General features: G+C 36.0%; 1 protein-coding gene across 1 annotated transcript in view; it reads left to right on the forward strand.

Annotated features, from left to right (window-relative positions):
• The window catches only part of LOC100550272 (P protein), an 85461-nt gene that overhangs the window by 60536 nt on the left and 3161 nt on the right, over window positions 1-21764 (forward strand). The window contains exons 7-10 of the mRNA XM_031557309.1: window positions 2603-2730; window positions 7424-7483; window positions 8036-8140; window positions 15969-16062. Coding sequence (XP_031413169.1) covers window positions 2603-2730; window positions 7424-7483; window positions 8036-8140; window positions 15969-16062 — 387 coding nt within the window. The remainder of the gene's footprint in view (window positions 1-2602; window positions 2731-7423; window positions 7484-8035; window positions 8141-15968; window positions 16063-21764) is intronic.

Below are 21764 nucleotides of genomic sequence, written 5' to 3' on the forward strand. Positions count from 1 at the left end.
ACCCATTATCAGCTTATGCCATGATCCAGCATTCAACTCGAGGAGTGCAGTGTATTGCCACTCTGAGGTCAGCCCTGGAGTCTTTTCTCAATGGGTGGTAGAAATATCAATTCTTCACAGGAATATCTGGCATCTACTTAACAGAGCACAGCACACATACAGAGGAAAAAAAAAAAAAAGACAAGACTGTGGGGACCTGAAGCTACAGAAGTGAGTCTTCTGCACAAATGGCTGCTGAGAAAAATGGCCTTTAATAGAAACAGGCAACTGCTGCTCCAGATCCTTGCAAAAGTAGGAAGGCTGAGATAGTTATGACCCAGCTCTCCTCCCATTTCGTAAAAAATAAAAGGACACCTGACAAAGCAACTCACCAGCTTTTATAAAGAGAAAGATTCAATGAAGTGCAAAATCTACACACCTTTTATTCCAGTGCAAACATCCAGCTTTCCTCTTGATACAACTGAACCAGACCTTTTCTGCTACTTGACATTCCTCTGCCTGCAAGTGATATAAGGTGGACTGACCCTGTGCCACATTTCATAACCAGTAGGACAAAGGTTTGGTTTTGGAGCCTGCCTGCCTTGAATGAAGGACAGGCAAGTTGACATAACAGTTTCTTATGACATTTTTGGGAGGGACCAGATGGGTTTTCCCACCTGATGGCTTTAGCTCTCCTCCTCTCTTGCAGTGTAATGTTCATGTATGAGATACTTTTGACCAAGCACTAATTATATCACTGTGAGAAAGTAGGGACCAAACTTGCTCAGCTTGCTCCGTGGTAATATTTCAGTCTTTGGTGATGAGCAAGGCTGGCTATGAGAACTTGGATTTTGGTTCCAATAAGGCACCAAGATCAGATTTTACTCACTTGGCATTTTGAAAAAAAATATATATTAAAATTAACATTTTCTTCATGAACAGGCAGAAACTTTGGTTTCTTTATTTCTTCTGAAATTTACATAAGGTTAAAATGGAATAGAGCTTGATTTTGATTTTAAGCCCTTGGGTGATTTTGGATCTCTATTTCTTTAACCTAACAGAGGAACAATCCCGTTGTTCTTGAGGACTGCTGTAGACAGCTCACTTTATTCATCTATGTGCTATGTAGCAGAGACCTATTCTTCCTAAATCACACTTGAAATTTGATTTTAAGTTTGTGATTTAAAGTTTTTTGACAGTAGCGATTGTTATTCTTTCCTCCTTACTTGTTCTGCAGTTTTTTGAATTCATCACTTTTCAACAGTGACTATATGAAATAGCACCAGGTATCTGAAAGAGTCACAACAAAGGGAGAAATGACTTGAAGAGGTGGGATACTTTGTTTCCATGCCATTAAAAAGCCTCAAATTATGTATCTTGTTTTTACTCATTAAAGAAAAAAACTACTATTTAAGTTAAAGAGGAGGAAAAGAAAGGCAGAAATCATCTCAAGGAGAAAAAAAAAAAAAAAAAAGGAAGAAGTTATCTATTTCTTGTTTGAAGTCTCATTCTACCGTTCAAGAAAAATGTTCAGGAGGAATCAAATAGCTCCAGAATGCATTTTAGCTGTGCAGAGAGAGTGTGAATATTGCTAGGATATTCTTGAATTATGTTCTTTGATTGCACATTTCTTCTGCACATTTTCTCTCAGTTATCAAAATGTGTCTTAATATGAGGATGTATAGAGAGATCCTGTCTGGAGAGAGTCTCCTGTGCTGTTTAAAGCTGATTTCTCTGCTGCTCAAAGAGTTTTTTTTACTTCTTGAGATTGTCTTCTACAGGATGTAGGCCTTGATTCTTCAATGTCCTGGGGCTGCAGTGAGCCTTTCAGGAGGCTGCAGAGCCCTTCCATCTATCTTCTAACAACCATATCCTGGGCTGCATCAAATTAAGTGTGGTCAGCAGGTCAAGGGAGGTGATCCTGCCCCTCTACTCTGCACTGATGAGATCTTACCTGGAGTATTGCATCCAAATGTGGAGTCCTCAGTACAGGAAAGACATGGACCGAATAGAGCAAGTACAGAGGAGGGCCACAAAAATGATCCAAGGATTGGAATGCTTCTCCTGAGATGACAGGCTGAGAAAGCTGGGGCTGTTCAGCCTGGAGAGGAAAAGGCTCCAAAGTGACCTGAGAGCGACTGTCAATATGTAAAGGCGAGCTGTAAGAAGGAAGGGGATGGACTCTTTAGCTGGGTCTGCTGTGACAGGACAAAGGGAAATGGTTTCAAACTAAAAAAGGGGAGATTTGGATTGCATTTGAGGATGAAATTTTTTACAGGTAGCAATGGCAGAAACACCAGAACAGGTTGCCCAAATTTTTGGTGGGTACTTCATTTCTGGAGGCTAGGTCAGGCTAGATGGAGCTCTGAGCAACCTGATCGAGCCGCAGGTGTCCCTCTTCACTGCAGGCAAATTGAACCAGGTGACCTTAAATAGTCCCTTCCAACTCAAACAATTCTATGATTCTATGATTATGTTTGAACTTCATCTGTTACAGCACTAGAGATAAAAAAGCCTTCAACTGAAAAATGCAATACTATAACTTTTACGCTGCAGTAAATAGCAAGTGAATTGTGAAGCACTGTTCTCTCTTTTCCTGATGTTCTCTCTTTTGCCTATGCAGGATGGATTGCCATTTTGGGAGCCATTTGGCTGCTAGTGCTAGCAGACATCCATGATTTTGAGATGATATTAAGCAGAGTGGAATGGGCAACCCTTCTTTTCTTTGCAGCATTATTTGTTCTCATGGAGGTAAGATTTTCTTATTTGTAAAGCCTGAGCAGTTAGAACCACCTTAAAATGTGAGTTATGAGAGCAGATATGTTGCAGGGCAGAAGCATCCTGCATATTCAGTACCATAGGCACAGTGAAGATTGAATGCAGTGACAGCTGTATAGAGTGAAATGGTGGAGTGCTGGAAGCTGGTTCTGAGTAATTTTTCACTGTGTGCCTGGTCCCACTTTTGTTCTGCTGCATTTGCTGTGTCCATTCAATACAGCCATTTCCAATAACTTGAATTTTTGTTCCTGGTAGTCTGTGGTCCCTGTGTTCAGATAGTATATATATATTTATTTGTTTACTCTGAAATTAATTAGACAAGCAACAGAAGAAATAAAAAAACACAAATGATAGTTGAAACCTGCTTCTACTACTGTCTGCTACATGCAGGCTATCGATTGGCTTGAAAGATATAGGAGAATGGTTTGAAAGGGTATCACTGAATTTCAGTTTGCAAATGTAATTGGAAAAGATGTTCAGTACTCGAGATGTGTGGACATCTTACTGTGTTGTTTCTTTTTGTCTGTCTGTTTCTGATGGTCTGCTTTACCCAGACACATTTTATCCTGTTTACTATTTGGTGCTTTCGTATAGATTGAATGGATTTATTTTTACCTCAAATACTTGGAATATCTTTGTATGAATACTCACATTTACATGTCAATAAGGTGTCTGTGCATTCCCTAGAATGCTTTGGATTTTTTAGTTGTCATTTGTTCCATTTAGTGATGTTGTCAAGTTTTGCAAAGGTGGCTGATAAAACTCCCTTGACCACTGGCACTGCCATAAGTAGTGAAATGTCTGTATAATTAGTCTGGGAAAAGCCTGGAATATAACATACGACACCCTCATATTCCTCTCAGTAATTACAAAGAACCCAAGAATTTGTAAATTGGGATCTATAAAAACAGGAGGGAAAAAAAACAAACAAAAAAACCTAAATTTGAATTCAATACAAACAGTGAATAATTCAGCTAGTTCTAATTAATTCCAAACTGGAAGTTAAAATCTGGTAACCTCTGAGAAGATGAAAAGAAACTCTGATTAACATTAAGAAGCTTGTTGGAGAGCTAGAAGGTCTACAACTCATCAGGAAATGTTGATTTATAGCACATTTATTATGACAGGCAATTCAGTTCATTATGTTATCAGCTTCTATATGTCCTTCTGTTTTCTGGCTCTCATAGGGGATTCATTTTGAAGCCATTTTTACTTTGTTTTACTGCTGCTGTGACAGTGTATTAGTTACATTCCCTGATGTATTTATTGTTTTAGCTTGAACTGAACAGTTTTGATTTGAGTGCTGTGTGACTGTACAATAACAGTAAAGCACACAGGAACTTATTTGCCATTTGCTGTTAGACTTCAGATATGACTGTTATAATTCACTGAGCTTCACTCTTATGGTTTCTCAGATCACCAGTGAATAGTTTGCTAATGAAAGATTTCTTTTTCTTGGCTCTTTAGAGTAACAGCAATTTAAGGTCATGAAAGAAACTCTCACAGATAGTCAAGAAAAAAAAAGGGAGATATTCATTTATATCCCATGAATGAATAAGAAAAATACTCAAAAAAATAAAAAAAGTGGATAAGTGTCATCCCTTATGCTTCAGATTAGCAGGAGTTGGCACTCTTTGCCAAGGCATTTTTCTTTTTTTAAGATTAACTATGTCAAGAAAAGAAGTCAAAGTAAGTATACGCACTGAAGTATAGAGAATCGTTCCATGGTTCAGGCTCTTTGCACTTTTCAGTTCAAATTCTTGGGGACCTTCATCTCAGATGGTTCCCACTCTTATTTCTTACTGCTAGAAATGTTCCCTTTACTATTAGAATGCACGTTTAAAAACCACTGTGGGACCTAGACTGCAATACGCTTTGGAAAATGTAACAAGTTTCATAGACACAGGAGCTCTTGGAGGCTCTGCCTTTGGGTGCTTGTCAGTTCAATCTGGTAGATGTTTTGCAATGAAAAAGATGTATATCCTTTGAATCTCTCTTGTTTTCAGCTGTGTCCTCAGGTAATTTGTCTTTACAACTGTCTTTTTAGTACTTGTTCAGAACTGGCTGTTGCAGACTATAACATCTTTCTGCTTCTTTCTGTGACATACATTCCTGTGCCTCTCAGGGTACACTGTTTTGTTCAGTCAAAAATGGTCACATTACCTTCGGTCCCTTCAGGCAGAGTTTATTTACATCAGTCATCATGACATCCTCCCCATAAGAGTGATTCATGCAAATTTTTCAGCATAAACTTTGATCTAAAATGTTACCCGATGTTTTCTGAAGTAAGGCTCTAATTTTGAGCTGTCACTTGGGAACTCGTATGCTGGAAGGCACCAATTAGTGCAGTAATATGTCTTCCTCTCAGAGTGCACAGGAAGATCCTGGAGACCCTGTGTGCAGTTTACATCCTTGGGAATCCAGAGGCAGGGTGCTAATTGCTGCCTTTCAGCTAGGTGCTCGCAGGCAATTATCCTGGATATTGTAGACATCTTAAAGTTGGTTGTGTCATTAGTGCTGTCACATCTTTAATGTGATGGGCTACCTGCAGACTGATTATTGCAGGAGCAACGTGCACATCCTTCCCTCGCTTCTCTCTTTCCTGAATATCTCTTTTGTAGTGCCATGTCTGGATTCCAAAAGAAATGTTGAGTGTTACTGAAAAGAAATATGTTGTATTGATAGATAGTTAAATAATAAGGCAGCAGTGTTAACCAGATATAACTCTGAGCTCTGCTTGCTGACAACTATGTGTTAAGAAGTTTGTTTTTAAGTCTGAACACAAAGCACACACAGAAAAATATGACAGCTCATTTTTGTTATTTCTTTTGGATACGTTTTAAAAATGACTTTGATAAACATTGAGTTAATGAGCTCGTATAGCAACCCCAATAGCATCAAATCAATGCCGGAACTTAAAAAGTGTTTGTTAAAAAACTTTATCCTGAAAAGTTAAAGCAATGAAAAAATGTCATTATTTTAAATGTAAGGTGAATGCATATGTTATTAAAAGCCTTATCACTTGTCACTTGTTTTCTCTATGCTGCGTGTTTAAATGTAGATATAGTTTTTCCTGCGCAATGCATTGTTAAAAATTAATGCAATCTCTGCGCCAGCATTGCTGTCTGTACTCTAGCCTACATTTCTCAATGGGAGACTCCTCCCTCGGATCTTCTCAGTGAGTTGTCCTGACTGTATGCATCAGAGCTTTCTTGCTTTTACTTCTACATCTCCCATTCTCTTGGCAAGCTGAAAACTACCAGCCTGCCCACTCTGCTCCTGCAGCAGATGGGTGCTGGCGCCCTGTGCTGCTGGTTGCACACTGCTGCCCAGCTGAGATACAGGTGCAGGAATTGCTGGTCTGGATGACAGCTCTGCTGTCATTCTGATGTTACTGTGTCTTACACTGCACCACTCGGTACCACTTAGGACTTTCATCCATCTCTGTCATGAGATTTGACAGCATGCGAGTTCAGTGGTTTTTATTTATCCATTCATTTTTCCCAGTGATGACTCTGAAGGGCTCTGTCTGACTGCCTGTTGTGTCTGGCATCATGTCATCATATGAATGCTGACCTCTGCAGCTCTGTGTAGCAGTGCTCTCAGTCAGCAGAATGTCTCAGCTAACTGATTTTCTGTCGTGGCAGGAAAACAGAAAGCAAGTCAGCCATCTAGGTCCAGCCTGAATAAAAATAATGTGATTTTCTTTCCTGAAAAACAGAAAGGTCAAGAGATAGATGTATCCCATTCAACCTGAAAATAGTGCTTCACTCTGCACACTTGTAAGAAAAATACAACCAAAATGAATTAAGGGCTCTCTCTCATGATTTAAATTTTCCCTTTTACTTTGTTGTTTGAAGGAATAGATCATTCTCCTGGGGTGTGAGGACTCAGTTTGCATTCTCTTGTTTGCCCAACGAGAATCCAAAGCCATAGCTATCGAACTGGACTATTTTCATGCATGATAGTAACCAGGGCTGCATGAGATATTATACAGGCATTCTGTGCAAATGGGAATTGCTCCCCCAGGGAGGACAGCATGCTGGAGCTGGCTGTCCCCCGGACCAGTGGTTATAGGGACAGCCTCCTCAGGTTGTGTGCCATCACAAAGCTGTTCTTCCTGTCTTCTAAGTGCTGCTGTCTCTCTGCCAATTTCCATCCATCTGAGGACTCTTACTTGGTTTCAGCAGATGGGTAACACTATTTTTTTACTGGTCTGATGCAGCTGTTTAATGGAAAAATATATTTTGCTTTCTCTTTTCACCTGAGTCAGAACACAAGATGCCTGATCCATCTGACCTTTTAAATACAATACGTTGCTGTCTATATTATGGTTACGATTATATCCAAGGTTTTAGGGCCGCTGGATAAAAAATCAGAAAACATGTTCATTGAAGAATGTAATCTTTATGTTTCAGCTGTTCTCTAATGCCTGTGCCCCATGCTCTTTAAGCAATCTCACTGCTCTTTCTGGTGCAACCCACTTCTACAAATACAGCTACAATTTCTGTCGTGTCCCTTCCACAAACTGCAAAGTTGCTGTAAAAACTACATGAGATTAATACCAACATCTTGTGGATGAAAATGACTTGTGTTTGCTTACGTTCATTGGAAAAATGTATCTGCAGCAGATACCTCATCAGTTGGTATCACTGTCTTTTTTTAGGCTTTGGCTCATCTGCATTTAATAGACTACATAGGAGAACAGACAGCTTTGCTAATAAAGGTATGTTTAAAATATTTACAGTAGTTTATCAGGTAAAGCAAATAGCTTTACTCCAATAGAATAATACTGAAAAATACTTTCATTTTGAATTTTGTACTCCTGCATCAGCAACATCTAGAAGAGATGTTGTACTTTGGAGTGTGTATGTCTGCACACAGCTAGAAGAAATATCACTATAAGTGAAAAAGAAAAACGTTTTCTGTAGGTTAATGAACAAAAAAAAAAAAATGCTGAGATGCAAACAAATATAAACAGTGAAAGAGGAAAATTCACAGTTGTGCAGTTTTTTGTTTTTTGTTTTTTGTTTTTTTGTCTGAAACATGAGTATATCAGTCCTTTTATTTCTATTGGTCTTAATTTCCTTGGAAAAAGCTTAGTAATTGTGCTATTAAATGACAGGTTATTTTCTTTAAAATGTTTATCCTATCTCAGAACCTGAAGGAATAATAGGTGTTGGTAAATTAAACTGTAAACATCTATGTGATTGTGCCATTAGGGAGACGCAGCAATACTGATCTCACAAAGTCATAAAATAACCTATTTTAATTCCAGGTGGTTCCTGAGGACCAGCGCTTGGCAGTGGCCATCATTTTAGTGCTCTGGGTATCTGCTTTGGCCTCGTCTGTGATTGACAATATCCCATTTACAGCTACAATGGTAGGATTCCTTACAGGTTTGATGTTTCCTCCTCCTGGTGCTGAGAAGGAAGCTAAGTTTGATGATTGTGATGTGCTATGTTGTAATTTTCTTTATTCTCTGATATTTCATCATTATTACAAGCTCATTCACGCTGTTTAGGCATCTACCTCACCATTGCTGCTAGCAGCTGTAGTTGGCTGTGGAACTAGTTTCACTGTTTGTGTTGTGTTTCTGCATTTTCTCTCCTACCCTGCTATATCAACATACATAGCTGAAAAGTAAAATTGTGTTTTTGATGGACACTTTCATTATCCATCTGCTTCTGCCAATGTTCTCCCTCTAACTGCTCCGTAGTTACACTAATGTTTTCTAATACTTGAACCTTCTGTTACTAACTTCATTATACCACAGGAATTATTAATTGTACACTACGTTCTGTGCCTGTTCTCTTCCATTGTTATCGTGTGTCCATGTACACACTTTGAGTCAAGGTTTAAGACACTTCATACAGGACATAGAACAGTTTGGATAAATTTGCAACTTCTCTGTAATTATTTGCTACTATGATATTTTGGTTTTATTACTGTGGTGTTTCCTGTGAAACTATATTGATTTAACAACAGACTGCAAACAATAGGCGTGAAGAGGAACACTGGTTCAGGATGAGTCACCTTCAAGCAAACACTTAAGGACTATTAAGCAATAACGCAAAAATCTTAGCTTAAAAGGTTCTGCCTCATATCCAACTAGTCTGTGAAAGTTGGTTTGGAGTAATAAAAAGGACCAAAGAGCTGCATGCACAGAGACCAACAAGACTTTTATGTATTTTGAAAGAAAAGAAAGGAAACTTCTTTTAAAGAGAGTATGAGTATACTAAAAATTCCTAAATGGTAGAAATCAGATTAGTTTATTATTTGAAACATCTTACCCTTGTACATCTTACTTCACCTTTTCAGTGCAACAGTGCAAAATTGGTGGATTATTCTTTGCTCTGGACAAGAGTAAACATGGCACAACATCACTATCAAAAGTGTCAGTATAGAATGGAATTTGTGTATAGAGGCAGTTAAACTGGATTATCTGTGAAGATCTCAGAATTGGACAAGAATTTTAAGCTACAGAGGATGCTTTAGAAAGCATTACTTGAAACAGTGCACTGAGTTGCTGAAGTGAATTAGGTTGTATAAATTGTTTACTCTTACTGTTCCTTGGTAAAACTTGGTATTAAACTAAAATAAAACGTTGGATCTACACAATGACAAAACAGTTTTCAGAGCATATCCCCTTTTTTTGTTTCACATAACTTGTCATGAATGCAAAGGTCACAAACTGCCTCCCAGAAAGATGAAGAGATTGAAATTTAGTTGCTGTACTGTAATCCCAGGATTTTTACATTCTTTTCAAGCACTGGAAAGTGAAGATACAGCTTTCTAATTAAGCACATTTGAATGATTGTTTATTACACTTAATTGCATAAACATGCCTAGCATTTGTGATAGTTGTCCACACATTATAGGAAAATCAATCTTCTTTTTTTTTTTTTAATATGAATAAATTCTACTGTAGCAAATTTTGAGTTAGTCATAGCCCTTGTGGGAAACTGTATGAATTCTGTATGCAAAGAACTGTGTTGCAGTGACAAATTTAATATATATAAATGTATCTGGAAGCTGCACTAAGCAACCCACAACATGTTCTGTGCATAAAAAAATAATAATCCAAAACCTTAGCTGCCAAGTCTTCAGCATTTTAATTCTAGAATGGCAAGGTTGGTTTTTTTTTCCATGTTGTATGTCTAGCCTTTGTCTGAATAACAAATGTGATGAATCATGTACTGATGCTCTATGTGTCACTCTATTAACCCTCTGATTTTTTCTTCCTTTTTGAAAAGGCTAAACTCACAGTGACATTCCTTAATAAGAAGATTCATTCATTTTTGAAGTCTGTATTTTCCTAGTATTGTCATTTAAATAGCCACAGATTTCTGCCCTTAGAATGTTAGGTGATGTGATTTAATTAGCAGCACGCTCTTTAATTTAATTGACATGTTTTATCAGCTGCATATGCTGGAGCCATCTGTTTATATTTTTATTTTATTACCAGAACTAAAAATATAGCCGTAGTAAATCCTTCTCTTAGCTGAGCTTAAATACTGTTTGCTCAATAAAATGTAACGAGCAATTTCAATTAATCACCTGGCTGCAAGGTGACTTGGTCACTGACAGGTCTTTGTTAGAAAGCAGATAATTTTGGAACAACTATTTGTTACCTCTAAAATATCTGAATCTTTTCATTTGCGCTGCTGAAAATTTCATCAAAAACTCATATTCTTAGTCCCTTTTATTTTTGGATCTTCTTTCTTTCTGTCCTGCTGAAGATTTCTATGTATGTTCTGCATTTCAATGCTCAATAAATGTGTAAGACTAAACCGTAGCAGGCTGTAGACAGACCGAACATCAACAACTCGAGAAACAGCTTTTTTTTTTTTTCTATTAATGCACATTCTCTGCAGTTTGAACAGAGAAATCGTCTTCAACACATTTAGTTCTTAGCAAAGTGTGTGCTGTGAAACTTTAAGTTGTAGAACAGCAGCGACTCCTTAAAATAAAGATGTATGTTGCTGTTTCACCACCATGTTGCATAAGTAGACAAGATGGGCAATATAACTTGATGCCTTGTACTGTGCTGCATATATATGTCATAAACATGAACAAATGTTTAAGTTGCCCTTTTTGCATGATGGTAGTTTGAGATTACTTGTACAAAGATTAAATTTGAGAGGGATAAAATTAAACCCTCACAGAAGTAACTTATCCCACCCCAGGAGGAGAGTAGCATTTATAGAGTAGCAGTGCCTTTCCTCTTTGGTCTCCTCCTTGCATATCTGAGGTTCAGTAAGCTAAGCTAAATCATAATTTCCGCTTGTATTTCAGAAAAGAGTCTTCACAATTTCAGAAGAGCTGTTTCTTCTCTATCTCCTTGACTGGGAGAATGTCATGCTCGTTAGCAAGCTTTTTCATAAACATAGTTGAATTGGATAAAGGCCTTGATTCAATTTGCTCTTTGATAATTAAGAGAAGAGGTTGTGGTAGTAAGGCGTGAAAATGTTAATAGTTTGATCACATTTTTGCTTACGAGAAATGCAGTTTAGTATCAAAATAAATGTTAAAGCAAAATGCTTGGGATTCTCCATTCCACTTTCATCCAGTCATGACTGGAAGGACCTGGAAGGAGCTGGAATGAGCTGAATAGACAGCCTCTAAAAAAAACAGAATAGAGATTTGCAAATATCCCAACATTCTCTTTCAACAAAAAGCAATTGCATATCACAATATAAATCCAAGGTCTGATATGAGAAAACTGACAATGTTTTGTAAAATTTAGTTTAGTAGTTATTGGCGTATGTAATCCTAATCTAAAATCTTTCAGTTTTCTGTTCTCCGAAGTCTTAATTTAAAATAAAAATTGGGCTTCCTTTCTTTTCGTTTGTTTCATCTTGGTTAAATTTTCAGGATGCTAGAGAGCTAAAAGGAATCATAAGAAATACATTGAAAATATAGTTCTAAAATTTGAAATAATTTATAGTATTATTAATTGTTAAAAGATGCAATTTGCTAGGAAAAATGGTTATTATTTAACAGCAAAAAAAACCTTGCTCCATTTTTAAAAGTTCTCAACATTGATTCAAGATTTAAACCAGTATGAAAAGTGAGCATTCATATGTCTCCATTCTTGGTCTCTTTTATATTTGTAACACATCCTATGTACTTCTGAAGTCTATGGTATAAGTATGCATTTTCTACACAAAATTTGATTTTGATTAGGACAGCTATATAGACAAATATGTCAGCATGATTAAACATTTTCATTAGACACTTGTGTTGTTTTTTTGTGTATCACTTTATATTCTCTCTATATAATAAATATAGCACCCTATATAGAATTAAGATTAATGACTGACACCTTTCTATATCGAGTTTTGAGGACATTCTACTTTTTCCAAGTACATTCATTATTTCTGATAGTTATGTTGGTTTTGTTTTCTGTTTACTTGGAGATGGATAGTCATATAGAATGTGTGAAGGTGATTAGGCTTTCCTTTGTGAGCTGTATCACACATTTTGTTTAGATTCTGCCAATCAAGCTGTAATGTGAAGTAGTTCAATACCAAACTTTCCAGCAGAGCTAGAAAGTTTTTAGAAACTAGTCAAATACAGAGACTTCATTTGCTAAGCATGTTGAAATAAGGACTATAAAATATGGATGTTATCTTCCTGAGAAGACATTTTCCTTCTAATATTGATATAGTTGCTGCTTATGTAGCCTGAAGATGGAATAATGAAGGAAACATGAGGTTTCATAAGTTTTAATTTCCACTTTTCTCTGTTGAATGGTAGCTCTTAGTGAAACTATGACAAAATCTGCATTCCAACTAAGTTAAATCAATATAATGTAATTGTACAATATATATTGCAGCAAACTATATCCCAGTTTACAAAATATCCCAGCTCCATCTGCTTTTGATGCTTTTGTAAATGCCTTCAGCTTGAATCTGAAAGCACTGTAGGACCAATTCAGTTTTTCAAAAACATTGAAACTACAGTGGAACATTTCCTACAAAAACTTTCGTATTCTGCATTTCTTTTTTCAGTGCTCAGGTTAAATATAACAATAAATGAAGCTGAGGTACTGATTTTGTGAAAATGTTTATTGCATAATTGCATGAAGGAGTATGACAAAAAATACATTAAGGTGATTTTGTTGGAAAAGAGAAGCGTGTCCATTTGATCCTCTGCATAATCCTTATGTATTTAAAAGACTCAAGCAAGAGGATATGTCCATTGGCATGAATTGCTTTGCAATATCTATTCAGGATCTCTTGCTGGTGACCAAATTTCCTAATTCTTCATTCATTTTGTATCATTAAAATTATTTGGATGGAAATTAGAATAGTGTTGGTATTACAGTTAATTTTTGATTTAAAAAAATTAGATGCTAGTGACTTTTTGAGATTTCGTGGTATATAGTTGCAACGCTACATCTTCCATATTGTTTGTAAAACGTTTGGTGTGTTCTATGGACCAATTACATATTTCTGTCTGAAACGCTAGAAATTTAACTGAATGTTTTGCATTCATCTTTCATGTGTTAATTAAAAATTGAAACATTTTAGAAAGTTTCTTTACAGAAGTTACATGCATGCTAAATCTTACTTCAGACACATGGTGAAAACCTATACAACTTTTATTTCCTTAACTATTATTCTTTGGCAGAGATGAACTTCATTCAATAGGGAAAGCACCCAAATTTAAGTTTATGTGAGTATGTAGTATTGCTAAAGCATGATTTATATTTATTTCTTGCTGCAAAAGCAGACATCTGTGGGAGCTGAGATTGCTGATCTAGCCAATTGCCTAATAATGTACCTAGGAGCATAACATCTCTAATGATAATTTTAACATTCACAATTAATTACTGTGAAGGCTTTTAAAAATAAAACACAATATTCCTAAGTGGAAGAGAAGCAATGTTATGTCAAGGAGGTATCAATAAAACCAGTAGGGTCAACTGTATATTTGTTAGGCTTAAAAATTAAGAAATGCAGATGCAAGCACATTACAAAACTTCACTTTCTCTTGTTATGTTGCAGTGAATATTTGTGCTTAAAAGATGATAAAGTTTGAAACCTTTGATCACAGACTTTCTTCTAAGTTGTTTTTGTGTCTTCAGTCAATAGGGATTTATTGGTCAATGAGAACTAATGGAGCTGAGCTCCTTCAGTAAACAGAAGACTAAACTTTCTGATGGGAGCACTGTGCATTTCTAGTGCAAATACCTAGCAGAGAATCACTCAACTGTCTTTCTGCCAGGAATCTCTGTACTACTTCTTCTCATGTCCTTCATAGTGCTGTAATTAGAGAGGGGTCCCTGGAGGACTGTAAGCCTCTGCTTGGCACACAGTTCTCACCAATGGGGTGTGAAAATGGCATTACTTGCTCTGCATTTGACATCTCACTGGCAACAGCTTTAGGATTGAACTCAAAAGCAAGAAAATAGGATTGTCATTTTAATGCCTTCTACATACCTATCTTCTCCATGTCTGCAGGGCAGAGCATGACAGAAGGAGTCATCTAATTTAAAAAGTGTTGCTAGCCTGCATAGGTCAGGATTGTGTCACGCATCTGTAGTACATTGAGATACTTGCAAATAATTCCAAGGAAGAAAATAATTGTCTCTGGTTCTTGGGTCAAAATTGCATAGCAAGAAGAAATGCCGTATTTAAATTGAGCTTAATTAATTCTGGGATTCATTACTTGTGTTTGAAGTTATTTCATTTCATGTTGAAACAAAACACCATACTGAAATAAATGCAACAACAATTAGAACTGCATATTGTGCTCTGGAAGTGGTGGTTTGAGAGAAACAAAGGTTGAAATCTTTCATGACTTTATCATGGAAAAAAACAAACAAACAAGCAAGATATCTGGCATGCTCTTTTCTTCAGGCCTTAAACAGAAATACCTATCTTCAGGCAATGTACAATTCAGGAGTAACTGTTAAAACGTCACCTTAGGAGGGATAATTAGCACCAGTGGCATTAGGGAGGGGGAAGTAAGGGATTTCATAAAATTTATATATTGTTTTTCACCAAAAGAACATGTGCATTCAGAAAATGGTGAGCCTCATTCAGCCATTAAAACAGAGAATATTTTTCAGGAAGCAGCAACTCCATCTCTGAGATCAGACTTGTGTAATGTATCCAAAGAACAAATAGGAAGAATAAAAGTGATAACTGTAACCACTAGTGTAAATTCTGGATGCTGAGAAAGCATTAATTTTAAGACAAATCACAGTTATTTCCATATATCACTTCCTGCTTGGTTTCTCACTGTTTCGTTTTTGTTATTCTTAGTCTCTCCTTTGGTCCAACATTTCTGCACATCTCAAAAACAGGTCAAAAATACTATTACCTCTCCCTTTGCTAATGATCGTCTTTCTACAGGCCTTTCTTTCAAACCAATCAGTTTTAAACAGTTTTCCCCAACTAAAGCTGAAGTTTCTTGGGTTTGAAGGTTGGTAGTGACAGATCTGGTGCTACTGGAAAGCTTGCCTGCTGCATGTTTGGTCTCCATGCCAATTGCCTAATGAAGTCAGTAATGTTTCCCTATGAACCTAATCTGATTTACAAGTATTTTTTTTCTATAATGATTTATTTTTATTTGCTAAAAAAATATTAAATGAAATTCATAGAAGTTGCAAATATTTCATAGGATAACATACATTTTCTGGTAAACGTAATATTAGACTAAATAATAAAATAGCTCAACTCTTCTTATGAATTCAGAGGTCTGTCACATTGATGTCTGTCAGTTTTTTTCTGTAACAGATCAGACACCTTTGGTTATAACAAGAATTTAAGAATATTTTAGTTATCGATGCATTCTATGCGATTGGGTCCAGGTCTAGGCATCTCAGCAGTTTCCAGGTAGAAGAGGGATGATTACTCTGCCCTTCAAGTTTCAAGGACTGGAGGACAAACTGCATATAATCAATGCCAGTTCTCTGTTGAAATAGAAGGCTCCAATTGGATGCACTCATAACCTTAAGGGATCTCCAGTTTTTTCAGCAGTCAACCTGTGACAGGATTGGCTGGATATTACAAGTAACTTCCCTTAGCCTTGTGGGACTATAACAGTCAGTGGCAAAACTGAGCACAAACCAAGAATGTTATGCAAAGATGCTCATTAAAAAAACAAACAAAAAATTATTTGGATTCACTTGTATTTTAGCTGTTTGCTTAAGCGTTGACTGCTGAATCTTACTCTCTTTTCTTCTTAAACCACAGATTCCTGTACTTCTCAATCTGAGTAAGGATCCTGATGTTAACTTGCCTGTGAAACCATTAATATTCTCATTGGCCATGGGTGCATGTCTTGGAGGTAAGTGTTTATGTGAGAAAGCTGGCATACGGCAATAACTTTGAAATTATGTTTAATTATTTCATTGTGCAAAGCATAGTAAGGGCCTGATGCAGCTCTTTTTGACCTCAAAGGACTCCTGGGTGAGGATCCCAGTGTGTGCCACATACACTACAATCGTATTTTTGCCATTTCTCTTCGAAGACTATATCTGAATAAAATACAAATGCACAAAGCAGAAGTCCAGATGATGCTTATGGAGTTCTGATCTTTTCTGAGAGAAAATTTAAAAATGTATTTAGTTTCCAGAACAGAGATCCATCATTGCTCACTGAAAAGATGCAGAAAATGCATAATAGCTGAGATCTGAAAGCTTGATTCAAAGCCTAATGAAGTTGCTAGGAGGTTTTCTGTCTGGCTTACAGAAATGGGTTGAGTATCCATTTGCTGACCTATTTAGTCCTCCTTTCTCTAAGGAAAATCTCATTGAAATATTTGGGAAATGTACCTCAAATAATGAAAGCTAATAGCCATTCTTCTAATACCCATCTTGATATTAACTAGGATTTCTTGCATTGTCAGTTCATTAGTGTAAAACAAGCAGATGGCTTCGTTACTTTATATTTTTTCTTAAATTAAAAATGTATCTATTGTAGACTCAAGATTTCCTCTCTATTTGTTATAATAACAAAGGAGAATAGCCTTCAAGTAATTTTTAAATTAATGTTTATACTTGATTACTCTGCTATATGTTCTGCAAATGACTTATGAATCTTTCATGACAGTAACAAGTATACTAAGTACGATTAAAATGTGTAAAATTTTAATGGGAAATAGAGTTAGTATTGTTTTTTACTACTGAGAATGTTAATGCTAATTACATTGTACTGAACTGTGTTCTGATCCATAAATATTTAGGCAGTTAAGTTAAATAAAGTTAAAATGGATAACATAATTTTCAGCAATGAATTCAACTCTTTCTCCTCCACAGATCCTTGGAATAGTTTCCTTTGTTTGTGGAAATTAAAGCCAGAAACAATTTTCTGACAAAAAAAAGTTTGGATTTGTTAATTTAGTTAAGTGATTGCTAGTACAAGTGACCTTAATACCAAACAAATATTATAATGATGCAATTTACAGATTGAATTTTAAGAGCATGTTGCAAAGACAGAACAATTTATACTAAACAACACTTATTCATTTTAGGAATGTCTTTTTGTACTCATTATTACTCATTACATTGTGATGTTAATCTGCAAATCTGCTCCCTTTCAGAACTAGTGATCTGAATATTCAGCATGTTTTTATATACATGTTTGCCATAAGATATCATCTTTCTTCTCCATTTGCTAATCACCAAAGATACTCTGATTTCATTAAAATTTCAGATTTAAAAAAAAAAAAACAACAAACCTCATAAGGAGCTAAAAATGATGAGATTTCACTGACTTATTCTAAGCAAGAGACACTTTACCTGCTTTGGAATCTTTACATATATCAGCTGATATTCCTACAGCATCAGTTACTGTGTTAACCCAAATTCCTTAATTTGATTTCTTGAAGCACTGCTGAGGTTTAACACAGACTTATATGTTTGCCATATGACACAACTATACAAATTTAATTAATATAGAAATTGTCTGATTTAACAGTACTACTCAAGGAATGATCATTTTTGAAAATACATACATACTACATATAAATATCCCCGTGATAAGAAGCAAGAGCATTATCATTATCTGCAAAACTTTAAACTCTCCAAACAGTGCTCTATTAGGATAAAGCTGTGTGAATGCTGATACTAGCAAAGATCTCATGGGAGTATAAGTCTGTGGAAATAGTCCCAATTAATTTGTCCCCATGTCAAAATCAGAAGCTAATAGATAGCAGTTTATTAGTAGGAAATGGAAATGATAGAAGAGATTTTCATTTGAAAGTTCTAGCAAATATTAAAAAAATGGAATAGAATGGGCTTTAAAAAAAAAAAGTTTGAATGGCCTTTAAAACTATTTAAAAAAAAATAATCTTATAAACACTGAAGTGTTGTGAAGGAATTCTCAAGGTACGATAATCTCATTTTGTAAGGCAGAGATGCAAATTATATGATTATACTCTGGTGCTTAAGGCAAAAGATTGGACTTTATTATTCCTTATGCACCAAAGGAATGTAGCAAGCAAGACTTTCTGTAGAAGAATCTGATTAAATAATACATTAAAAGTATAGATTTCATAAGTAGTTGTTTGCTACATAATGCAGAGCTTCAGTACTGGTAACTGGATAGTGTTTCTGGGGTTCAGGGTGAGCACTGCACTATGCTTGCTTATGTGTCCATGAAGAGAACATCATCATTTGTGCCTGTATGAGAAAATGCCATGAAACTGAAAAATTTCCAGTGGGTACAGTTACTTTTTTCTACTGCCTCAAAGTGCACAGCCAGCTACTGGTTTAGAAGATGATGGGATGAGAAAAGACTGTAATTTTCTTTCATTGCTATAGCTGTTGTCTTGGAAATGAAAGGACTGAATCAGTCTCAAGCAAGACGGTGAGACCTTTGCCAATATAACTGCCACGCTGTTGTGATCTTTCAACACTGTCTCCCAAAAGAAAGCTGCTTCTATTAAATTTTGTCTTTTATGGCATGGCGTTCAGACACAAGGTGTAACCAAAAATAACATAGATGCTCCTTGCTCTTGTAAAATCTATATCTGGAAGTGAGAAGGAATGAAAAATTCTGTTTTTTAATCACGGAAGCCAAGAACAATAGCAGCCATTGGCAGTTCCTGGGGAGGTGGTCAGAATTTTGCAATTTCTGGGTCTTCTTCAGAGTTCGTAGTTCCATTCTGGCAGAAGTTTTCTGTCAGGTGGGGTTAGCCTTATGCATCTGAAATAAAAACATGGTAAGCTGTCAGGAAATCTAGTTCTGGAAATTGACACTTATATTTGTTCCATCTATCTTTAGGAACTTAGATGAAGTTGTGAATTAAGGGTTTGGCTGCCCCAGGCTCCCATTTGGTGCTGGGGAGTCTGGCATTTCTAGGAGGCAGATGTTTACCCATCCACTGAAAATGTCAGATGCTTTTGCAGAGTAGATAGGAATCCTTAACATGAGAACTTCAAGAGCTGAGAGAGATGTCCAAAATTAGAGCAAATTAATTCAGCGTTTGGGGCCTTTTGATTTGTCAATTATTCAAAATGTTGATTGACCACATTAGCTCATGTCCGTCTGGACATTAATGGTCAGGGTGACAAAGCAATAGCTGGAAAAATTGTATTGCTCACATGGCTTTTTCTGCATTATCTGTTACTATTTCAATTATACTTTGAAAAGAGCAAAGGGGAAAGAAAACAAGAAATTTAAAAGAAACAGAAGGAAACAAGGAAATAACTTCAATTATTTTCTGTGGTGCTCTGACAAATCTGCATTCATATTTATTTCACAGGAGAGGACGTTGAATAAAGCTTTATTCATTAATGCTTCCTATTCCAGAATATGATGAAATTATGGCATCTCTTGAGACTGAACTGTATGTGGTCTTTCCAATAATGTTAGAGAGTTCTGCCCTGAAATCCTGGAGGATAAATGAAAATTGCTAGTTCCAGCAATTTTAGAGTGAGAGGAGCTTTAATCACATTGCCTATACTGACTTATAAGTTTTAAAATAATAAGAAATATGGATTCAACTCAATTTGTGTAAGTGCATTGTCAGAAATGTATCTATTTGTACTATTCAATTGTGTAGAACAAAATTATTTTCTGACCTGAAGAAGTTACAGCTAAGAGATTGTTTGAAGGACTTTTGTACATTTGATATAAGAAGAGGTGGCATTTGTTTGTCTTCTAATCTATTTTTCTTTCATGATGTATTAAAAATATATTTGTAAAAGTGAAACAAACAAACAAACAAAGGTTTCAAAAGAGGGGGGGGAGATTCAGAGTGCATATAAGGAAAAAATTTTTTACAATAAGAGTAGTGAAGCACTCTTATGCTCAGTGGTTGCTCAGAGAAGTGGTGATTGGAGACACCCAAGGTCAGGCTGGAGAAGGCAGCCTGATGTAGCTGTAGGTGTCCCTGTTCATTGCAGGGGGGTCCCTTGCAACTCAAAAAATTCTACAATTCTATGAAAAGGCTTTCATTAAAAATTGTCTGAAATGCTTAAAAGTGACTAGCATATGACTTCTTACTCATTGCTTCAAATAAGAAAGTGCAAACAGTACTTCTTTGCTGCAGTGAGTTCTCTTGTGGTCCAATGGGGGCATTTTCTGTGGTTTATAGTATTGCACTATTTTCTTTTCTGTATATTTCCTGAAAGACAATGCATGAAAGTTGCCATTGTCATAGTTCTGCAGACAGAGGCAGTCTCTAGGGTGCATTCAGCTGTGTTGTTCTAGCCATGCAAGCTCAGTTGTTCTTTGACAGAGGCTGCATACAGGGTACTGCCAGAACTTTACTTCTAACCTTCCTAGGTCAAAAGCAGATGCAAATAATATCCGTTATTCACTGGATTTTGTACTAATTACAACTGTTAAAAGAGAGTAACCTATGCTGTAGATAAATACTTGGATTTCTCTTGGTTGTCCAACACTATATTTGTTCTGTCTCTTGGCATGTCTTATAAATTTGTGATGCAAGTGGGGCCATGCACAGTGGAGAATTGCTCATTTATTATTCCTGTTGATTCTGATCAGTAAAAACCCAAGCTAGCTGTAATCTTTAAACAGAGTGAAGGTAGAAATCTAGAAATAGTGTTTATATTAATAAAGCAACCCTGCTTTTTTGCATGATGAGGGAAAAGTGACAGCCTTCTATACAACATGAAAAAATAAAGTACTTAATATTATGGAAAAAAGTACCATCACAGATCCTTTAAGTTGGGATATAGTTGCAACAAAGTTGTTCAACACCTTTCAATTAGAAATGTTTAAAAAATTTATCAAGAACCAAAGTATGTAGTGAAAATACAACAGTTGTTCATGGGGAGCACTACTCAGCTTATTTACAAAATTAATTGTATAAAACGTGTAATTGAAACTAGAGGAAAAAATTTGATTGAGAGAATATCCTTACCTGAGCTGGAATTTAACCAGGAATGGATATTACAATTTCCTGTTGTTTTTAAAGGTCCCTGGAGTCTTTTGATAATGTGAAATCCTGACTCTCAGTTCTATGTCTGTGAGTGAGACAGCCCTGACTTAGTTGTTTTTTATCTATGATTAGACAACTCATAATTCAAACAAAAAATAAGTTCATAGGATATGAAATTGATCTTGGATCTTTCTGAAGAGAAAGGTTGCTCCTCTGTACTTTAAAAGGCAGGCAAAACAAATAAGTATTACATATTTAAATGACACATATCTGGAAGCAAAGCCCAGCAGGTATTTTGTATTTCTGTTACTAATATCCAGTTTTCTTTCTGACTATATTTGACATTGTTTCTGTGATGTTTACAGTGATGGAAAGGACTAACATAAGACTTTAAACTACAACTCCAATAAATTACAGGACTGCTTGCCTTTTCTTTATAAAAAGCTCTCTTTGGATATTAAATGAATGTTTCATTTTCAGTTGTAGCCCTAAGAATAATATAATCCATTATGACGGCAAGGAGTATTTTCTCTGCATTGATATTCATGTGTCCAAACTGACCTTATGCTGTTTTCTAGAACAGCCAAAACCTGCAACTTTCTATAAAAATCCAAAAACAGTTTTTCTTTTTTTCTTTC

This window comes from Meleagris gallopavo, chromosome 1, assembly GCF_000146605.3.
Source record: "Meleagris gallopavo isolate NT-WF06-2002-E0010 breed Aviagen turkey brand Nicholas breeding stock chromosome 1, Turkey_5.1, whole genome shotgun sequence".
In the NCBI taxonomy this organism is placed as follows: Eukaryota; Metazoa; Chordata; class Aves; order Galliformes; family Phasianidae; genus Meleagris; species Meleagris gallopavo.